At 39.3% G+C, this 21,706-nt stretch overlaps 2 protein-coding genes across 3 annotated transcripts; one reads left to right on the top strand and one right to left on the bottom strand.

Moving 5' to 3' along the window:
* Positions 1 to 4,923: 4,923 nt before the first annotated feature.
* On the bottom strand, positions 4,924 to 8,079 carry LOC122012803 (two-component response regulator ORR24-like). 2 transcript variants are annotated; one of them, XM_042569446.1, is made up of 6 exons: positions 7,560 to 8,079; positions 7,217 to 7,369; positions 6,622 to 7,005; positions 6,456 to 6,550; positions 5,193 to 6,305; positions 4,924 to 5,096 (listed from the first exon to the last, which is right to left on the bottom strand). In XM_042569446.1, the coding sequence occupies exons 1-6, from the start codon at positions 7,687 to 7,689 to the stop codon at positions 5,037 to 5,039; spliced, it is 1,935 nt and encodes a 644-aa protein (XP_042425380.1). In that variant the 5' UTR covers positions 7,690 to 8,079; the 3' UTR covers positions 4,924 to 5,036. The 2 variants fall into 2 exon arrangements, with proteins under 2 accessions (XP_042425380.1, XP_042425381.1); XM_042569447.1 differs by having other exon boundaries at positions 6,474 to 6,550; positions 7,560 to 8,077.
* A 2,646-nt stretch (positions 8,080 to 10,725) lies between these two features.
* On the top strand, positions 10,726 to 20,018 carry LOC122012804 (sorting nexin 2A-like). Its single transcript, XM_042569448.1, has 5 exons — positions 10,726 to 11,785; positions 13,723 to 13,932; positions 14,023 to 14,277; positions 18,827 to 18,913; positions 19,676 to 20,018. Exons 1-5 carry the CDS (start codon positions 10,856 to 10,858, stop codon positions 19,751 to 19,753), a joined length of 1,560 nt encoding a protein of 519 aa, XP_042425382.1. The 5' UTR covers positions 10,726 to 10,855; the 3' UTR covers positions 19,754 to 20,018.
* The last annotated feature ends 1,688 nt before the right edge of the window (positions 20,019 to 21,706 follow it).

Raw genomic sequence — 21,706 nt, forward strand, 5'->3', positions numbered from 1 at the left:
GTACCACGGTACTACCGTTTCTCCAGTCATTCTCGAATCGAAGAATGAAGGAGCAGAGGGTGAGGGAGGAGAAGCACTTACAAAGGAGATACATGAAGAAGAAAGTGAACGAGCAGAGGCAAGCAGAGAGGAAAGGTCGAGGAAGATAAAGCGCCGATGAACAACTGTTGGAGACCTTTAGGGTTTTTAAACTAAAACCCTTAAGGATCATGGAGATTTAAGTGGGACAATCGAAACAGCGGGGCTCACGATAATCGTCAGATCAAAGGAGAGCAGGATCATCGAGTCGCGTGCTGAAAGCGTGTGTCACACATCATATCAAGGAAAGTTTGTGGAACACGTGTCATCTTCCTATGAAGTGGCATTTATGATGGAAATGACAAGAAAATCATGGAGTTGATATGGGAGCAATGGCACCATGCCTCCGAGGTACCATGCCTTGAGGACTGAAAATTTCATACGTCTACCTCGAGAAATGGAGTAGGAGGTGACAGGAAGCGTTGATCAAAATTTGATGTCTGATCCCCGTCTCGGAATCAAAGTAAGATACAAATTGAACTAATATCTTATGTAACACGCTTCATGATCACAGGTGAATGGGGCTAAGTCCATGGGGGTGTTTCCTTCAAGCTTCAATGACCTCTCGGTCGGGGTTTCAGACTCTCACCCCAGTGCGAGTTAAAAGTGAGCATGCTCTCACGACCAACGATCTCTCGGTCGGTGTTCCAGGCTCTCGTCCTAGTACGAGTTATAAGTGAGCATGCTCTCACGACCAACGACCTCTCGACCGGTGATCCAAGCTCTCACCCAATGCGAGTTATAAGTGAGCATGCCCTCACAACCAACGACCTCTCGATCGACATTCCAGACTCTTGCCCCAGTGCGAGTTATAAGTGACCATGCTCTCACAACCGACGATCTCTCAGTCGACGTTCCAAGCTCTCGCCCTAGTGCAAGTTATAAGTGAGCATTCTCTCACGACTAATGACCTCTTGGTCAATGTTCTAGGCTCTCGTCCCAGTGCGAGTTATAAGTAAGCATGCTCTCACAACTAATGACCTCTCAGTCGACGTTCCAGGCTCTTGTCCCATTGCGAGTTATAAGTGAACATGCTCTCACGACCAACGACCTCTCGGTCAGCGTTCCAGACTCTCGCCCCAATGCGAGTTATAAGTGAGCATGCTCTCACGACCAACGACCTCTCGGTCGACGTTCCAGACTCTCGCCCCAGTGCGAGTTATAAGTGAGCATGCTCTCACGACTAACGATCTCTCGGTTGGTGTTCCAAGTTCTCTCCCCAGTGCGAGTTATAAATGAGCATACTCTCACGACCAACGACCTCTCGGTCGACGTTCCAAGCTCTCGCCCCAGTGCGAGTTATAAGTGAGCATGCTCTCTCGACCAACGACCTCTCAGTCGGCGTTCCTAGCTCTCGCCCCAATGTAATGAGCATGCTTTCATGACCAACGACCTTTCGGTCAGCGTTCCAAGCTCTCGTCACAGTGCGAGTTATAAGTGAGCATGCTCTCAAACCAAGAAGCTCTCGGTCAGCGTTCCAAGCTCTCGTTCCAATGCGAGTTATAAGTGAGCATGCTCTCATGACCAACGACCTCTCGGTCGACATTCCAGGCTTTCGTCCCAGTGCGAGTTATAAGTGAGTATGCTCTCACGACTAACGACCTCTTGGTCAGTGATCCAGGCTCTCGCCCTAGTCCAAGTTATAAGTAGAGCTGTCAAACGGGCCGACCCGTGACGGGCCATGTTGGCCCGTGGCGGGCCAACCAGTTGGCGAGGCAGGGCGGGCCGACCCGTCAACTTGGCGGGTTGAGAAATCTCCAACCCAACCCAATCGAAGGCGGGTTGCGGGTTTGGCGAACCAACCCGCGGGCCTATAAAATTTTTTTAAAAACTTTTATATTTTCGGCAAGCTTCTGCAGCTTGATATGTAACCTTTAAAAGGAGAATGAAAAATTGCAGCTTGAGATAAATTCACAGAAAATGTTACTTGAAGAAGAGATTGATGATTTGCAAGAGACAATTAGAAAGATCAAAGCAGTGAAGGGTAAGATAGATGGCTTGTGGGTTATGCAAGAGTTGATAGTTGTTGATTAGTAGAAGCAAATTTCAATGCTTCAAGCTAAAAAATATTCAGTCATCTATGACCTCAATCACATGATCAATAAAGTCGATAGCCAACTAGAAAAACTTTCATATCTTAAACTATATCGTGTGCTTCTCTACGTCCACGAACATGTGTTTCTCAACCCGCGGGCCAACCCAAGCCCATCGCGGCCCAATCCAAGCGGGTCGCGGGCCTAGGCGGGTCGGCCCGCGACGGGTTTGGGTTGATAAAATTCCAACCCAACCCGTTTAATTGGCTTGGCGGGGTGGGCTAACCCAACGGGCTCAACCCAAATTGACGACTCTAGTTATAAGTGAGCATGCGCTCACAACCAACGACCTCTCAATCGGCGTTCCAAGCTCTCGCCCCAGTGCGAGTTATAAGTGAGCATGCTCTCACAACTAACAATCTCTCGATCGGTGTTCCAGGCTCTCGTCCCAGTGCGAGTTATAATTGAACATGCTCTCACAACCAATGATCTCTCGATCAGCGTTCCAAGCTCTCACCCCAGTGCGAGTTATAAGTGAACATGCTCTCATGACCGTGGATTATAAGCAACTAAGGCCTTCACTAACTATCTCTTGGTCAGTATTTTGAATTCACCCCATCAAGGGTGATAGACAGGCAAGACCCTTGCCATGACTCAGAGAAGTAGTTTTCCTGAGGGCAATTAGCGTCGCTATAGTCACATAATTCGTGGGCATTCATAAACACCCTTTCTTTTAAAGATGTTTGAATGAAGCAAGAAAATTCCAGTAGGAAAAGAATAAAGAGATAGGAATAAAGACTGAAATCCGAGGAGATCCATATTTAATTGATAAATTACAGGAAAGCACCCCTTAAACAAAATCTCATTCTTAAATTTGTAAAAATATAGGAGTCATCTAAGTGCTCAGAACTCTCTTCCGGGGCCAGTCGTAGGTCGGCACTCCGAGCATTAGCGTTCCGCTTGACCTGCTTGCTCAAGATGGATTCGAGTCTGTTCTAACTCAGTCTGAGTCAACTGAAGAGTGCGTTGTTGTTGAGCGATGGTTTCATCTTTAATCTTTGCTTATTCCTGCAGAAGGGACATGGAAGAGGCACGTTTCTCTTTCAAGTAGATCATGAATTGAGCTTGGCTCTCCAGGTCTGAATAAGTTTTCTGTTTCAGCACTATCTCAGCACGGGCCCGTAATTTAGCAACTAGCCAAAGCTCTTCAATTTCCCTACGAAGGGAAGACTGAAGGTCTCTCTCTTGCGTCATTTCAGCTAATGTGTTATCCTTCTGGGCAAGCAGGTGGGTCATATGAGCCAGTTGCTAGCGAAGGTGTTGTAGTTCATTCAACTCGGAGCTCGAATCCATGATTAAGAGGCGTCAATTAAAGGGAAGTGTGTCTCTCTGAGCGGAGCTCAACCCTCTTTTAAAGAGGAGGAGGGGAGAAGTCAACTTTTATAGATATTAAAGTGCCCTTTCTCCCGAGATTGATTGAGCAATTAAACAGGTTGCCATACCGATGGTCTGGGGAAAGAAGCAGCATTTATAGTGGCAAAGTAAATGAAACTCGAGTTGGGGTCTAGTTAGTCAGACTTGAACCTCCTTTGACTAGACTTGGAGGAGAGACTTGTGATACGGTGCATAAAGGTGGGGCCCGATGAAGCCAGGCAGTCAGAAGTCAAGGAAACGTAGCGATCAAAAATCAAGAGGACGTGGCGGTCAGAAGTCGAGGGAACGTGATAGTCAAAAATCAAGGGGGTGTGACAATCAAGGGCAGTAAGAAATCAAGAGGATGCGACCGTCAATAGATAGGAGGGGAAAGAAGTTAGGTCGTATGATGTCATCAGCCGTATAATTTTCGATCGGGTAACGACATATCAGGATCGTCCCAGATCTGAGACACAATATGTAACCTGGAGTAGTGCTTGACCTACCCCGACTGGTCGGGTTTCCTCAGCCCTGGCCACATAGTCAAACCTGGTACTTTCAGTGAGACAACTCTTGGTCGACCTTTCGGTGATCCAAGCATGAAAGGTGGGACTCTCGCCACAGCTCGTCTCCCTCATCTAGACTCGAGTCAGGTGTTACACCCGAACGGTCATCCCGAGCTGGTCGTAACCAAACCCGAGCGAGATAGAAAGCACTAGGTGACAACGATGTTAGGAAATTGTAACCTCTTGTCAGGGAATAACTGTCATACGTCAGGGAATATTCTAATAGTCTGTTATCATCGGCTAATGGAACCTTCTTTCAACCAATGAGAGGACACCACATGTCCTCTATCACTCAACAGGCTCTGACACTCGACATTCTCTGACATTGGTCAAGCTCTAAAGGTACGCATTGTCATATAAAAAGAGAGGTCTCCTCCCTTAGCCAAGTACACGCGCAGATTCGTCATCGTCTTCTACAGTTCTTTTTTCCTTCGTACATTGTTCTTCTGAGAAAAAAGTACCTAACTTGACTGTTGGAGGACCTGCGCTGGAGACTTTTTCCCTGGTTTCTAACGTTCCGTATGCTTGTCTGAGTGTGAGCAAAGTCTAAGTACCACCGGTCTCATCACCACTATCCTTGAGACCCACGTGGGAGTCCGTCTTTCCGATGCACATACACCGAGTGTATCCAAGTCCGTCTTTCCATCAATATCGATATCATCTCAACCGATCTTCATCTGACTCAGATTCTGAACAGAATCATTTACAATGATCATAAATAAAAATATGTGAGAATAATTCTTCTCTCTCCAGTATATATATATATATATATATATATATATATATATATATATATATATATATATAAATTAATTCATTTCTTCCCTCCTAAGTAGAAAAAACAGGAAAAATAAGTAAACCAATATCGTGCAGAGAAATTGAAGGATAATCTACAGCAATTAATATAATCACTCTCTGTTTCCCAAATCCATGGATGAGAGACTGACTATATGCGAGCACCAATGGAGTAGATATCAATATCGGGGAACGCTACATCGTCGCTGTCCTGAAAGAAAAACACTTGTATCTATCATACTTGATTTGCCACGGAAAACATAGCACTGAACGTTCATCAAAAGGAGAAAGGAAAGAAGAACCTTACAGGTTTAACAATGGCATGATTCCCCAATCCATATTCACCCTTATCGTCGGTCATGCAATTCTGTGTGATAAGTGGATCAGCAAAATTCAGTTGGCCTACTGCATTCACATCCAGCCTGTTGCCACCCAAGATGACCTCCGGCGTGTTAAGCTCGCCGCTTGTATGGTCGTTGCAAAGATCGGGCAACGAAGAACTTGCGTAAGCACTTGAAGCAGCACCCGGATGGAAAGCATAACCCCACCTCTGTTTAGAGTTGTTCATCATACTGAAATGAGGTAATTTAAGATCATTGTCCGAATGGACTTGATTATTGATACTGCTATCTGTAGTTGGGTCATGCAGAGGAGCAATGGCCATTGTGTTTGGAGATTTATAGAAAGGATTGGTGGATCCATGAGAAGTTGTTGAAGAAAGACTTCCTCCAATATTACCAGAAGATATGACATTGTGACCTAGAGGAAGTGTTACCAATGTGTTGGCAGGATCATCGGTTGAGCCAGCAGCACCTTGCCATGAGACACCACTAGATCTGTTGTTGCCCGAAAACTCAGAAATATCTTGAAGATCAAAGTCAAAAAACTCTGTGCTTGAGGAAGACATTTTGACAGGTGAGAAATCGCACAATCCTCCTAATTGAATCTTCTGCTTGTTCGCTTGAACTGGCGTGTGACTGTTAGTAACATTTTGAAAAGAATTGGCTTTCGGACCAGTAGCAAGTTCACTACTAGAAAAGCCGGCAGGCAACTGATTTTTCGGTTCCAACTCCAAATTCATCTGATGGTTTCCTAGCAGACTGATCCCTTGAATCTTTCCTAAATTATCGATGCATGTATAGCTTGTGCTTTTGTGCATTCCATCGTGCTGAACAGTCGGGGAAGGCAGCAGCCCCTGCATTCCGATCATTGATTGACCATTCATTCGACCGAGAACTCCATTTGATTGAAGAGATCCTATTGTTGGCAGTTGTCTTGAACCCCCAATTGTATAGTAATTTCGGAAACCATTCAAAGAAGCCATATTCAGATACGACGAGTGTCTACCTCCAACTGATGCAACCACAGAAGCCTGTTGTCCGGCCACTAAACTGAGCCTCTTGAGATAGAGCCTATACTTCTGCAATCATAATAGCCGCGAGTAACTATTGAAACATCACCAATATAATAGAAATAAGCGAAAAGTCGTACTTAGCATAGACAACAGATGCATAAAGAGCTAATGATGGAAGAAACAAAATGGAGTGAAATATCTTTCTATATAACATACAAAAGTTGAGAAGCATGCCTGCAGATGGCTTGCTACATTCTCTCTTGTTAGCTTTTCGACATTCATAAGATCAAGGATCTTTTTGGGTACAGCCTCTGCATCAGAAGGAACAAGTCATTTAATGCATGGATTTAGATGTTTCTGGAACAAATTTGATGACACTTACTCTCGATACCCAATTGATTGACTGCAGCAACAAATTTCCTATGCAGCTCAATAGTCCAGACAACTCTAGGCTTCTTCTGGCAAGATGGATCATCATTCTCTTGCAAATCGTCATCACTGTCATCTTCGTCGGTAGCCTCCCTCTGGTCCTTGCGCTTCTTGTTGATTTTTCCATTGAGTTCATCTGCCTCATTTCCATCTTCAGCGACTTGAGTCTTGTGGTCATCATACCTACTGTTGCATCCTTTTTCAAACCTCCTCCTCCTAATAACATGTTGCCATATGTTCCTCAGTTCCTCGATCCGCACTGGCTTCAGCAGATAGTCACAAGCACCGTGACTGATTCCCTGCATCACAGTTTGGGTGTTTCCATTTGCAGACAACACTGCATCATAGATCCTCCAATAACTCATCATATCATTAATCTCATTTCAATTCAACAACCAAATTATTTCTACCTTTCCTAAGAAACAAAAGTGAAAAAACACATCAACTTGAGATCTTTTTTCATTCATTCTAAAGTAAGTGCTAGATAATAACAGTTACAATCATAAAAACAACCACTGCTACTATGTGAATAAATTAAAGAGGCTTACTGATAACCGGCAAGTCCATCTCGAGCCCCACAAGCTCTAGAAGCTTGAATCCATCCATGTCCGGCATGTGCACGTCACTGATAACTAGATCAAATCTGTCTTTGTTCTCTCTTAACAAGTTCAGTGCCGTGATCGCTTTATCAGTCGTGGTAACTGAAGAACCAATACATACAAACAAACAAACCATGATAACGGTGGGTTAAAATCTTGTTTTGTAATGAAAACAGGTAGATTCAGCTGTTTGAAAGCCCAAGGTTCACACACAGTCCTTCTCATGTGCTATTTTGATTCAACTGATAAAAATACGAACAAGGTGAGAACAAAGGGGGGAAAGGGGACAAACCATTGTACTGGCAGTGGAGCAGAAGGGCCTCCAACAACTTGAGACAGAGAGGATCGTCATCCACCGCAAGAACACGCATGCCCACAGGGAACTGATCCCTCCTACTCCCCTTGCTCTCCTCCAACATCATGGCTCCGAATCAATCTCGCGTCGCCTTGAAGTAACCCTAGACAAGAAGTAAACTTCGACTGCGAGATGGGATCTTTGGACGAGTAGAGAGCGAAAGATACAATCTTTGAGCGGAAGAAGCAAGCTCTGGATGGAAATCAACAGAAGAAATGGCGAAGAGAGAGAAGGAGGAGGAACGCACAGCGATGTCGAATAGGGAAAAAGGCAAAACGAGCGGCAGGCATTGAAGCTGGGAATTTGATAAAGGCCTGAATTCATTCACTGATATAGGAAATTTCCTCTTCTCCTGCAACTATTGAGGACTTCTTTTGGCATATTTCCACAGCGCCATCATTGAGCACAAGCAATAAAATCGCCACTGGTGACAAGTTGAAGAGGGGGATTGGAATCTAGGGAGCTATATCCTACGAGAGGGAGAAGAAATAAAGGGAAAGGTCTTGATTGGATTAGGCCTTGTCCTCATCTCAATTTTGGTTCTTGCGCATCATCCAATTTCCAACCACATGCAAAATTCTTGGCATTGTGTCTGCTAATACTTTCTGCTTTTTCTTAGGAAAAACATATTGGCTTTTCCTCAAAATTTTGTTTTTGTTTTGTTTTTGCTTAAGTACGTTTGTTATGCTAATGGTATATTATTATGTGCTAATTTTCAAATTCCCATAATATGCATCAAAGAAATTAATTTCAGTTTATTTTAATTTAATATCTTAGATTTTTTTATACTAGATATAAGGATTTACAATTTGACTAATCATGGGATAGATAGTAAGACTTCATATTTTGCTCGTCAAATAATTCGAAACATGTGATTATCTTTGTCATCCTTTCAGAGCAAAAATATCTTGCAATGTACTATAACCGAAATTCAAACCTTAAGTATTTAATTAATCACTAGAGTGTATAATCATTAACATCAAAATCCGAAGAACTAGTTTGATATCTTAGATGTGATAAAAATCACTCGCTCACCCTAAGTACCTACTAGGGTCGATCCATACAATGAGATTAAGGGAATAAATTATAGTGACCGAGCGATCTCTCTAAATGAGAGAAATTTATTCTCCAAAAACATCCTTGCTCTCATGTGACATACATAATCCAAATACCAACTTGGCTATATCCATGAGGATTAGTTAGACATCTTAGATTATGTATTTATACCATTGAGAGAGAGTAAATAAGGTATTGTATATCCCATGTAGGAGAGTATTTCCACGACTTTGTTGAAGTTTGACACTTGTTCAATTCTATAAATCTATCATATAATTACCAGCTCGACTATGTTCCAAGATTAATTTGATATCTTAGAGGTGATTATGCTCACTCTAACCTAAGTGCTCTTGATAACCGTCTCAAGATTATATAACGAAAGATAAATTACGAGATTAACTACAATCCATGTTAAAATAGGGAAGGAATTTTTTTCTAAAATATACGTCCGTTGAAATTTGACAAATAAAAAGGAGAAGGGTGTAGTCATAAATTAAAACAATTGATTTCGTCTCTTTAAAAGTTTATTAAAAATACATCAAGAATGCATGTCGCCACTAACGAAGCAAAACAAGATATAAAATGCTCACTTAATTTGTTTGAGTGGTAATCCATAGTATAATCAAGCCTCCCGTTAGCCAAGCACAAAAGACCCATCGAGTCAAAGTTAAGTCGAGCACTTGAGCCCAATGTGATTCAATAGCTAAATTGGTTTTGATTAACCTCATCGTTTGGAACACCACTACATGGTGGCAACAGTAGAAATTGAGAATTTTAAATTTTTAAAGGGATAAAATAAATTAAAAAAAAAAGATAAAGAATTTTTTTAAATAGTGAAAGGAGGTGGGATATAATGGCAACGTATGCTATGATTTTAATATTATAAAAGTTAAGTACATGTAAAATAAGATATTCCAAAAATTGCTTAAGCAATTCAGTAAAATGTTTCGATAATCTTGAATTTCTTTTTTTAAATTCAGATATCGAATTAAAGTTCTAGAGATTGTTGACTCTATCTCAGAAAAAAATTTCATCAACCACTGAAGTAAATCTAGAGAACGACTCTTGTCAAGAATAAAACTATAAATACTTGATTAATTTAAATTTCAATCATAAATATCCATCTAGAATATCACTTAATCAACTATTAACTTTTTTTAGTCATATATTGGAATGATTTCCTTTTTACTTAATTCATATTAGATATTTAGTTTAGGTCAATTAATCTTAAGATGATATATCTGATTCTATACATTTTCTTTTATCATTCATCAGATAAATTGAAAAATTGAAAAGTACTTATAGCATACCAACGTTCTTATATCAACAAGATTCGTCTGGAAAATTAAGATGACGCTGCAATGCACTCGGGGCGTGATTTCTTCTTTTAAAATTACGTATTTATAGATTTAATCTAATGCGTTTAAAAATAATGAATAATATATCTATAAACTAAATTATTGTATTATACATTGATTGGGGCACATTCGACAACATATATCCGTTTGACCGTTTCGTCGTCGTTTAGATCCACAACTTGCATCTGATCTAGGGCTGTAAAAAAGATATAAAAGTTTATTTGATAAGATAATTTAAATAGTTGAATTTAAAATGAATTAATTTTTAAAATGATTATTTAAATTTAATTTAATTTTTTTATAAGTTTGAATTTATTTGAACTTGACTTAAATTTGATTATTATATATGTTATCGAATTCTTAATTCAAACTTACTTAAACTTAATTAATTCAGTTAGATGTTATTTAAATTTTCAATTCAAACTTATTTAATTGTTTGAAAATTTTATTTATTTGATTTTTAAATTTGATAATTTAAATTTATTTATTTTAATTTACTTATTTATTTAATATATTGATAAAAAATATTATTTATGAATATTATTTATAAAATTTTAAATTATTTAAATTTATTTATTTAATTTAATAAATTTTTCAATCTTATTTATTTAATCAATTTCGTATTATTGGTATTGAATGATCATAAACACAACCAACCACAACTTTAACCAACTTCGTATTGGTATTGAATGAACATAACCATGCTTGTTGTTCGTCAACCTAGGCTCTGCATTAGCTATCTATAGCGGACGCCGCTGCGTCGCCGTATCCTCTCCGTTTAATTTAACGGGCGAAGACGACGAATAAGTAGAGCACAAAATGGAAGCCCTAACCTTCGCCGGCGACAGCGACGGCGAAGGCCTCCTCTGCGCCGTCCCCGCCGCGGTTAATGGAGGCGACCCTCTTCTCCACCCCCCTCTGGCCCCCGATTCCGCACCGATCGCCTCCACTCCTCTCGTGGGCATCCACCCCGACGCCACCTTCTCCCTCTTTGACTCCAGCGACGAGGGAGGCGACGGCGTCCACGACTCGATCACCTCTCCACTCTCCCACGCTGCGCCTTCTCGAGCTGGCCGATCCTCGGCCTCCGAGTACTTCAATATCTCCGTCTCCGACCCACAGAAGGAGCAGGAGGCTGCCACTTCCATCGTGCCTGGCTCCGGATCCTTCGTATCCTACCTCATCACCACCCGGATCGTCGGCGGCCATGCTGAGATTCGCGTCCGCAGGCGGTTCAAGGATGTCGTTGCCCTTGGCGATCGCCTCGCTGAGGCGTATCGTGGGTACTTCATCCCACAGCGTCCAGACAAGAGCGTAGTCGAGGGACAGGTAATGCAGAAGCACGAGTTCGTTGAGCAACGCCGCTCTTCCATCGAGAAGTACCTCAATCGTCTCGCTGCCCATCCGGTGATCGGAAGGAGTAACGAGCTCAGGATATTTCTTAGGTTGCCTGGCAACTCGCTTTTACCCGTGAGCACAGAGGCGTCATCAAGATCAGGAGGAATGGGGATGCTGCCAAATCTGGTCATTGGCGAGGCGAGAGGGAATGCGGAGGCGATGACGCAAAACGCTGTTCAACCGGCAAAGGGGGGAAGGGATTTTATGAAGATATTCAGAGAACTCAAGCAATCAGTGATAAATGATTGGGGAGGCGCAAAGCCCTTGGCGGTAGAGGAGGATCAGGAGTTCCTGGAAAGGAAAGTGAAGGCGCAAGATCTAGAACAGCAGCTCACAACTTCTTCCAGGCAGGTATGTGTTGGTTGCTTACAGTTTTAGGGTGTTTTTGGTTTTTCGTGATCACATGGTGTCCTCAATTGTTGAGATAATTTCCTAAATATCCTTGATTGGATTGGCAAATAGATTATCATATCTGCTATGTAGAAATTGAGGAAAAGGTTGGTAGAGGATGGGCAACTGATTGGGACAAAGTTACAAAATTATCAGGGTTTAAAATCTTAATTTGAATTTCTTGGATATTCAGTGGTCTAAGTGTAAGGACATGGAATCACTGTGATAATAAAGATTGCAGGCATTGATTATTTAAGTGCGATCAAATAAGAAACATATCTTCATTGACAAAAGAAGCAAACACAATTCTGTGCATACTCCAAAACTTCCATCTTTGGTGAAAAATTATGGTTTACATGCCTTCATTTAGAAATCTACTCTCTAAACTAACATGATTTTCTCCTTTTCTTAGAGTCTATAGAATCAAAAGCCCATGGGACACCTTTTTATTTCCTCAGTAGCATCTGTCAATCAGCTGGAGTCTCTCATTGAGTCTAAATGAGGAAAATAAACTCTTTGACTATCTTCAACAATGCAACAACCCCTGCCCCTAGGTCAATGGTGCAATGGTAAGACCCTCCAATAGATAACCAAGGCATCTAAGGTTCGAATTTCAGCTGCGGTGCACTGCATGATATTTTTTTCCTCCTGGGAAATGGACCTAAGAACGTTGGCCATCTGGATGGGCCTCTATGAGCGCTTCCCGATTTACCCTAGTGACTAGAGGAAAATTTCCGTAGGGCCGGGCTTGTCATCCCGGGATTAGTCGGTTCTAGTAGCTGGATATATGGTGTCAACTAAAAAATAATAATAATAATAAAAGCAATGCAACAACTCCCATTTTATGGGTTAAGTTCCTTGTGTTTCCATCATTTAAAGTGCTTCAACGGCTCAAATAACTTAGAGTCCCACTTAACTACTTTCATTCCAATTGCAAGGCTCAATTGTCCTCTACTCAATACATGAGGACTTGAGATAATTATATCCAGAAAGGAATCCCTTCTATGACTAAAGTCCAAAGCAGACTTGTGCTGTTGTACATCCAAAAGCTATAAAGAAAGGAAAGGAACAAGAAGGCTTGTAAACTTTAGTTTAAAATTATTAGATTTCTTCTTTTCCCTCCTCACTTTCTTCCTTCCATTCATTTACACAAGCTAACTTCTATTTATAGAATTAATAAATCAGCCATTGAGCATCTTATGACTTGAGGTAATGGTTCTATATCAAGTTTTATTAATTCAACTACTATTTGTTAGTTTCCTGCAATTTTCAGCATTAAAACCTGTTCAGTCACATGTATGGGGAGTGTGTTTTAGGGGCTCGAGATTTCTTGGTGAAGTAATCTCATAATTTTGCCTAGGTCATCTGATGTTTTAATTTCAGTTTATGTAGATTGCTGAGGAAATATGTAATGATTACTTTCCGACCCAAACATTTTTTGTTGGCAAACATTGCATTGAAGGAATTATCTTTAATTATTTAACCAATTTTTATAAAAATATCCTTTACTTGATTACCATATATAGTTAAATACAAAGTTCAGAAAACTAGTTTGACCTGAAAAGCAGAATGAACTTGAAAATTAAATATCATTTTTAGATTGATTCTTGGGTTGAGTTTTGGAATTTGTTTTCAAATGTGAAAAATATTGGTCTGATCAGACATTTTTATTTAAGCTTACATAAGCTTCTTTGGAGATGCAAGTTTAAATTACCCTTAAAAGAAATCTTAAAATCCTTTACCAATGCCCTTTCATTTTGATATTGAGATGTTTCTTTGGTTTGATTAAAAAACGTGAGAACTACTGGTGCATTGGTGTCTATCTGATATCTGATGTATCACATGCATGTGACCATTTTTGCAAATTCTTGAGTAATATAAATTGTTTTATTCTGCAGGCTGAGGTGCTTGTCAAAGCACAGCAGGATATTGGAGACACATTCGGTGAGCTAGGCTTGACATTCGTCAAGATTGCAAAATTTGAAACAGAAAATGCCACTCATTTATCACAGAGAAGAAGAGCTGCTGAAATCAAACAGTTTGCAACTGCAGCTCTGAGAACAAGTAGATTCTATCGAGAATTAAATGGACAAACAGTCAAACATCTGGTGCTGGTCCATATACATCTATACAATGATATCTTTATTTGAAGAAGATTTTCTTGTTATTTATGCTCATGTACCTCGTGATTTTCACAGGATATTCTCCATGAATATCTGGGCTTGATGCTAGCTCTGCACAGTGCATTCTCAGATCGTTCAAGTGCACTGTTGGCAGTCCAAACACTTACTACAGACTTGTCTTCCTTGCATGCACGGAGAGAGAAATTGGGAGCATCTTCAATACGATTTGGGGACAGATCTAACCTTCAAAGGATAGAAGAGCTGAAAGAAACAATAAGAATCATGGAAGATGCTAAAATCTGTGCTATTAAAGAGTATGAGTGTATAAAGGTAAATATCTGGGAAAAAATGAACTTCTTAACCGCTTTTGTGAAACCAATAATGGATTAGAACATATTGAACAGTTAGAGTACTTGAGTTTTTGGTGTTTGAATCTTGCGACCCTGCATATAATAATAATAATAATAATAATAATAATGTTTGCGTCTTAATCTTTTATACTTTCAATAATATTTTTTTTGCATCTTTTTTGGTTGTTCTTGTATTGTATTATTAGTCAGAATTGAGATGGCAAGTGCACTACTGCAGCCTTTTAATCGGGAAGATTTAGAAGTTGCCATTACCACCTTGATTTGTTAATTGTTTGGACATTTCGTCTCCATCCTAATCATATTGCATCAATTTTAGATAATTATTCGCGTATTGCATTCTGATATTGTTATATTGTCTAACTGCATGTGGTTTTAATTTCTGATGATGTTAAGCACTGGAAAATAAACCTTGATACAACCTATATGTGCCAAATGGATGCAACCTACTCATTTTTGTTATACATTGTGTAGAACTGCTGTCAATTTGCATTTTTGGCGTTAGCTGGGCCTTTACCTATAGCCAACTCCATTTAATGGGATAAGACTTGATTGTTGTTGTTTTCTTTGGAATTTAATTAGTCTAATTGCAAAGAAATTTTATCTGGTCCTAACATATTGAAGTATTGAAATTTCTTGCCCATTCCTGTTCCATTCTGCAAAATGTGTTGCATCATGGTTCATGTTATTGTTAATCTCTACAATTTTGTCGTATCTTCCTAATGCATCTGAACAAGTCAAACATGGCAGATGATCATGCTTTCTCCTTGAAGGCAGTAAGGTTGCTTTCTTGCATTGCAGGAACACAATTTGGTATTTTATTTAATTTTTAATGAATATGTGCATGATTTGAGACCATTGCATTATACCTAATCTCCTGATAAATCAATGCAGTAGGAAAAGAACTCCATCATGTGGAATTCTGTTTATTTTTAGTGTTACTATGAACCTAAACCAGAGTAACATGTGGTTCGTAGATATTAAGTAAAATTATTTGACTCCAAAGGAACTAGTTGCAATATATATAGTATGAATTTCAGTAAATTCTGACAATATTTTTGTGCACACGTGTCCATTTTAGGCTGTAAATGTAATATTCATGATAGAAGGTGATACGGTATGATATGGGTTATGATAGGCTGTTGGATGACATGGGGGTTAGGGTCGAGAGAAAAAGGAGAGGCCCATAGTGGGGTGAATATATGATTATAGGCCGAGCGAAGGCCGAGCGAACACCAATGTGCTTATATGCGCTCGGCCGGACAAAGTCCGACCGAGCTTAACGACACTTAGCCTTATAAAGCTTATAGTATATTACCGGCCGAGCGAGCATCAATGTGCTTATATGCGCTCGATCGGACAAAGCCCGACCGAGCGTAAAGGCACTTAGCCTTATACAGCTTTTAGCATATTACCGGCCGAGTGAAGGCCGAGCGAGCACCAATGTGCTTACATGCGCTCGATCGAGCAAAGTCCGATCGAGCGTAAAGACACTTAGCCTTATGCAACTTTTGCATATTATCGGCCGAATGAAGGTCGAGCGAGCACCAATGTGCTTACATGCGCCCAATCGGATAAAGCTCGATCGAGTGTAAAGACATTTAGCCTTATAGAGCCTTTAGTATATTATCGGACGAGCGAAAGCCGAGCGAGCACCAATGTGCTTATATGCACTCGGTCGGACAAAGCCCGACCGAGCTTAAAGACACTTAGCCTTGTAGTATATTACCGGTCGAGCGAGGGCCGAGTGGGCACCAATGTGCTTATATGCGCTCGGCCGGGCAAAGCCTGACCAAGCTTTAGGACACTTAACCTTATAAAACATGTAGTACATTCTGGATCAAAACATTCTTAACAGAAAGTATTCTCAATAGTCAATATATATACGACCGACATGAATGACCGGCCGAAATATGCTTAACAGAAGGTATTCTCAATATATATACGACCGGCTTGAACGATCGGCCGAGATATGTTTAACAGAAGATATTCTCAGTATATATATGACCGGCTTGAACGACCGATCGAGATATGCTTAACAAAAGGTATTCTCAATATATATACGATCGACTTGAACGATCGGCTGAGACATGCTTGACAGAAGGTATACACGGCTGGCTTGATTGATCGGCCGAAACATGCGTAGCAGAGGAGGCTGTACAAGTAGTAAACAACTTTATGATAACTTGATGAATTCGGCGGGAAACATTCTCTAGAAGCTTCTTCAATTAAGGGAACATATGCCTATCCATACTTATCAGGAATATGAGTCATAAACGACAAAAGAGATATATCTGGATAAAAAAAGATTCCTTAAAGGATTATAAAAGAGATCAATAATAAAATAATAAAGCAATAGGGGGACAATCTGCAACCCAATTTATTCACTTAAAACGTGTGGTTTATCTCACCTAAAGGAATACCTTTTTCTCAGTGATGGGAAGGGTGTAGGGACGAAAGGTTTGGCTAGGGAGAGAGCTGGAGTATAGGCATAGTGGATGGAAGATGTTCAGGTTCAACTGGTTTGGTGATGGATGAAATCTATGAAGGTTTAGACTTGTGGATGACACAAAACTTATGTGATATTCCACTCCAAATATGGTTGGGATTTGTGTGATTCTTGTGAAATTGATGGTTCATCTCAAAATTGTTAGCTTGATGTATGGTCTGACATTTTATGTCATGCCAGGCGGCACAATTGAAATTATCAACTTTATTGCTCGTGCCGGTAGGTATCACACCATGCTGATACTGCATTCATTGTTATGTTTCAATATGTGCCAAGATAGTTTTTTTAGCTTATTTCTCAATTTCAATAATCTTCTTTCTAAAAGTAAACAAGTAGTAAAAGACTTAGAACAAACTTTGAGTAAAATTATTTTTAATTCAACTTAAAAGTAGAAAATCTAAATAAAAAAAGATTAATGTTTAAAACTTATTTGAATTCATCTCAGTATGATTTAATACATGGAAAATACATTGTTTTATACAGTAGAATAAAATCTTATTTCAGTTGCGGCTTAAATTCTAGCCTTTAAAAATTAAATAAAGTGAAAACGTGTTTAGAGGAGTGAAATTCAGCTTGGTACACAACATCCTGGTACAAGGTGAAGCATGCCAACTGTTGGCGACACAGTGCCAAAACTTTCGCACAGAACAGAATGTTATTTTAAATGTTGGTTCCACGCATGTGAAAACAATTTGGGGTCAATTTAGATATAATTAAATATTTTTAGTAAAAACAATGCATGGATCAGCAATTTTATTTTGGATATTGACTTGTACTCAAAATTGATATTTGTATGGAACTTTTATGAAAGATTTGAGTGATTTATCCTTTTATTCCTTGATACCTTGATATTTAACTTTTTCATTTTCGTTGGTTTAGTGTCACATTGATTTGTAAAATAGTGTCTAGTGTCTAGACATTTTTTTCACTGAACTATCTTATATAACTATATCATACTATATCAAATATTGGTTTCTGGTTTCAAGACATGGGGCTCTCCAACTTCTATTTGCAAAACTCTGTTTACGTGTTTATTAGCACTTATAGCAATTAAATAAGTGAACTATTAACTGTTGACTAGTCACATCTCCCAAATTATCGGATATTAGCAGTAATTTTGTATGGAGCCGACCCCACCTAATGGGATAAGGCTTGATTGATATTGTAGTAGTAATTTTGTATGGTAATTTCTAAAAGATGAGGAATTATTCTGTGGGGACTGTGTCATCTCCTTTTCTCTAACTATCCTTCAAGATCTCTTATATATTTTGCATTTAGTCTTTTCTATTCCTTCAATTTGTGAGTTGCACCTTCCTGTGCAAAACTCATTTTGTTTTGATTTTTTTTCCTTAGTTATCTTATGATCGATAGTTCCTTAATCTTCTTAGTTGTTCTTCCTGTCGTTGGAGTTCAAGTTATATATAAATCCTTCTGGTCAATGTCCATTTTGATTTGATAAAATCCAGAATCTTGAATCATTGTCAATTAGCCCCGATAAAACCTCCTTAAGGATTACAGATTCTGAATTAGTCTTGTCTTGGGAGAGTTCAATATTTTTTAGGTCATATTCATATAAATTGATCCAAATTCAGTTCTTTTGGTTAGGAACTCAAGATATCTATGTACACAACATGACTATTTCATTGGCAAGCCCTATGTTTTCTTTTTCAAATCAAACCAACAATGACAGCTAAGGCAGCTGTATGCTTAACTACTGAGGTTGGCTATCTGGATCCTCTTCCACCATTTTCATTGCCAAATGACATACTAAATGTCTTTCTGCTTATTCATAATTCTTAGTAGTATGATTATGAATTCTAAAGTGGTATAGGATGATCTGATTAAGAGCAATGCCGATTCTTTTTCTTTATAGAAACCAATACATTGCAGTCAATATGATCCCTCAGTGAATACAGCCAGAAACAAATCTAAATATACAATCCAATTCTTCGTGTGGTTATTCTAATAATTGTCTTACGTGCTGCTTAAATTTCTATTGCAGGAAAACAACAGGAGTGAACTTGAGAGGCTGGACAGGGAGAGACGCGAGGATTTTATATTGATGTTTAAAGGATTCGTTGGTAATCAGGTATACTCTTCGCTGCAAAGGAAAACTTACAGAACGACAATCCTTCTCTTTTAACCACCATGCATCTAGGCATGCTTATTAGTGAACCAGTCCCCTCGGTCCTCGGATGGGTCTAGTGGCTAGCGCATGAGGTGTTGTCACAATGAGATTTGGGGTTCGAATCTCGGCAATATCTCCCTTATGTGCTAATCACTATTCCAAAGGCTAGTAGCCGTCCGTGATTTATCTCCTCTGTGTTGGCCCTGAAATGGGTTGGCGGGGGCGTTTGGGGCGAGCGTATTCGCCTTTTTACCACAATGCTTATTAGTGAACCATCCTACTTTGCAGAGCGGGATAAGGATATAAGACTACAATACATTTGTTCATTTATAGCTCAATGATATGTTCTAAGAAAATCTTCCTGAAGTCAAATAGTATAAATAGTTGTACATTGGTTTCATAGAATGGAATAGCTATTCCTAGGGAATGAAAATTGATAAGGAATAGAAAAGGTAAGTTTTAGTTTGGTTAGTGGAATATAATAAACATGAATAATTATTCTTATGTAAGTATTATTAGGATAGACAAGGAATAATTTTCACGATAACAAAATATCTATAATGATGTTCTGCCTAGCACAACTAATGAATGCCAAGTAACTTCCTCAACGATTGAAAAAAAAAAGACATCTATAAGGCCACATAATTGGTTCTCATTTAAATGCTCTATAGGTTTTTGTGGTACGTTAATGATATTAATGAGTGTAATCTTCATGATATTTAGGTCAGCTATGCGGAAAAGATGGCAAACATGTGGGCAAATGTGGTCGAAGAAACAAAGGGCTATCACAAGTCAGGGTAAATAATTTCATTTCAACATCACTTGTATATTTAAGATTTATCCCTATTCTATACTGCGGCATGTATACTAGGTCTTTTAAGCCAGCAAGTTCTGAATAAACTCTGTTTTCTTGGATTTAATTATGCAATTTTGACTTGTATTTCAGATCCGTAGAATTGGTCACTAGAATTTTAAGTGTGACATTTTGTTGCTTTTTTTTTTTATGAACATTGTGTATGGTGTGAAAATTAGGGATATGCTATATTTTGTGGTTGTGCATCTAGAATTGGTGATGCAGATTAGAGAATTGTTTTGTTTTTAAGTTTTAGATTTGTAAATTTTTTTATTACAAGGTTTTTCATTTGTAGGGTTATTTTGATGAATCGTTGTATTTAGGATAGTAATTATTTTAACAAATAACACTTTGATCGAGAGCCATCTCTGCCCTTGGTCATTGAGCAACTAAACGTTCATGAATAAATTTAGTATTTAAAAGTTTATTTATGTTAGATCATTATATAAAAAATTCATTAAATATGTACATAAATTAAATAAATAAGTTTGAACACGTGTTTAGCTCGTTAATGTTCGTGAACATATTCATGAACAATGTTTGTGGATGATATTTATTAATAAAGTTTTTATTAACATATTAAATAAAAAAATTAAAATAAATAAATAAATTTGTATTATCAAATTCAATAACTAATTAAATAATTTTAAAATATAAAATTTTTAAATAATATCTAAATGAATAAATCTTAGTCAAATTTAAACTAAGTTTAAACTCATTTTTAAAAAATTAAATTAAATTTGAATAATCATTTCAATGATTTAATTTATTTTAAATTTGATTTGATTACCTTATTAAATAATTTTCAATACTTTAAAGCTTGAGTAGTTTATAACCCAGATGCTACCTTGGTACTTGTTTGAAAACTTCCTCTAAGAAAAATGAGATTATTGTTCGCTTTGTGCCATTAACAGAGAAAATATTTTTTTTCTATTGATCCTGTTCGAAAGCTGAATCAACGGACGCTGGGCACGTAGCGCTCTCCGAGTTGCTGACGTAGATTTCTGACCGGTCGTACGAATCTTCGGCGAACCTACAAAGAAGTCGAGCCGAGAAGGCCAAGAAGAGGTTCCCGACGACGACCCTCCGACGCTCAAATCAGGCAAATGAAAGAACAAGAAGGTGGCTTTCAAGATCAAAGATTTCATACTTCCGGTGAAGTCTAAGGGCCTTATATAGAGCTATGGGAGCTTGGTGCACACAACTCGAGGTGTACACGTGTCCTGTACCATATCGCAGCATAGGCTTGTCAGAAGAGCATGTCTGACACCATACTGTTACAGTCTGAGCGTCTCCTTGATGGGACAGCAGAATCCCTCGTCGTACGATACTGAGTATGGCCTGGTCCTCGAACATGCTTGTTGTCAGCAACAGGGGTTACTAAGATGACGTCCACACTGTCCCATACTTTTTGACTTCCTCTTCCCGGATCGACCATCAAGTCGCTCGGCCAGGATATTCACCTTTGGTCTAGCGTAGGTGGTCGTCCGTCCGGGAAAGTTCAGGGTCCTCGCCTACTCGGCTCTCATAGCCTGACACCATGGCCGAGCGGGTAGACTGCTCAGCCAGAATATCTGGCCAAGCGGGTAGACTGCTCGGCCAGAATATCTGGCCGAACGGGTAGACTGCTCGGCCGTTACTCTTCTTTGCACCTCGGCCGAGCGGACTATCCGTTCGGCCATATGATCTTCTTTCATTTATTGTAAATCTAGGCTCACGGTCAGATGATTGTTCTCTCGTATGAAGGTCATTGCCTAGTGATCGGCCTGTCCCGCCCGCTTGTCGAGCCCATGGGGTTGACTCCCCTTTGACTGTTGACCTCCACATGTCGTTGACCTTGCCCTTATGAGGGCCCCCCGGCCTTATCACCAGATCATCTATTAACACCCAAATATGAGGTG

This window comes from Zingiber officinale, chromosome 8A, assembly GCF_018446385.1.
Source record: "Zingiber officinale cultivar Zhangliang chromosome 8A, Zo_v1.1, whole genome shotgun sequence".
Lineage (NCBI taxonomy): Eukaryota > Viridiplantae > Streptophyta > Magnoliopsida > Zingiberales > Zingiberaceae > Zingiber > Zingiber officinale.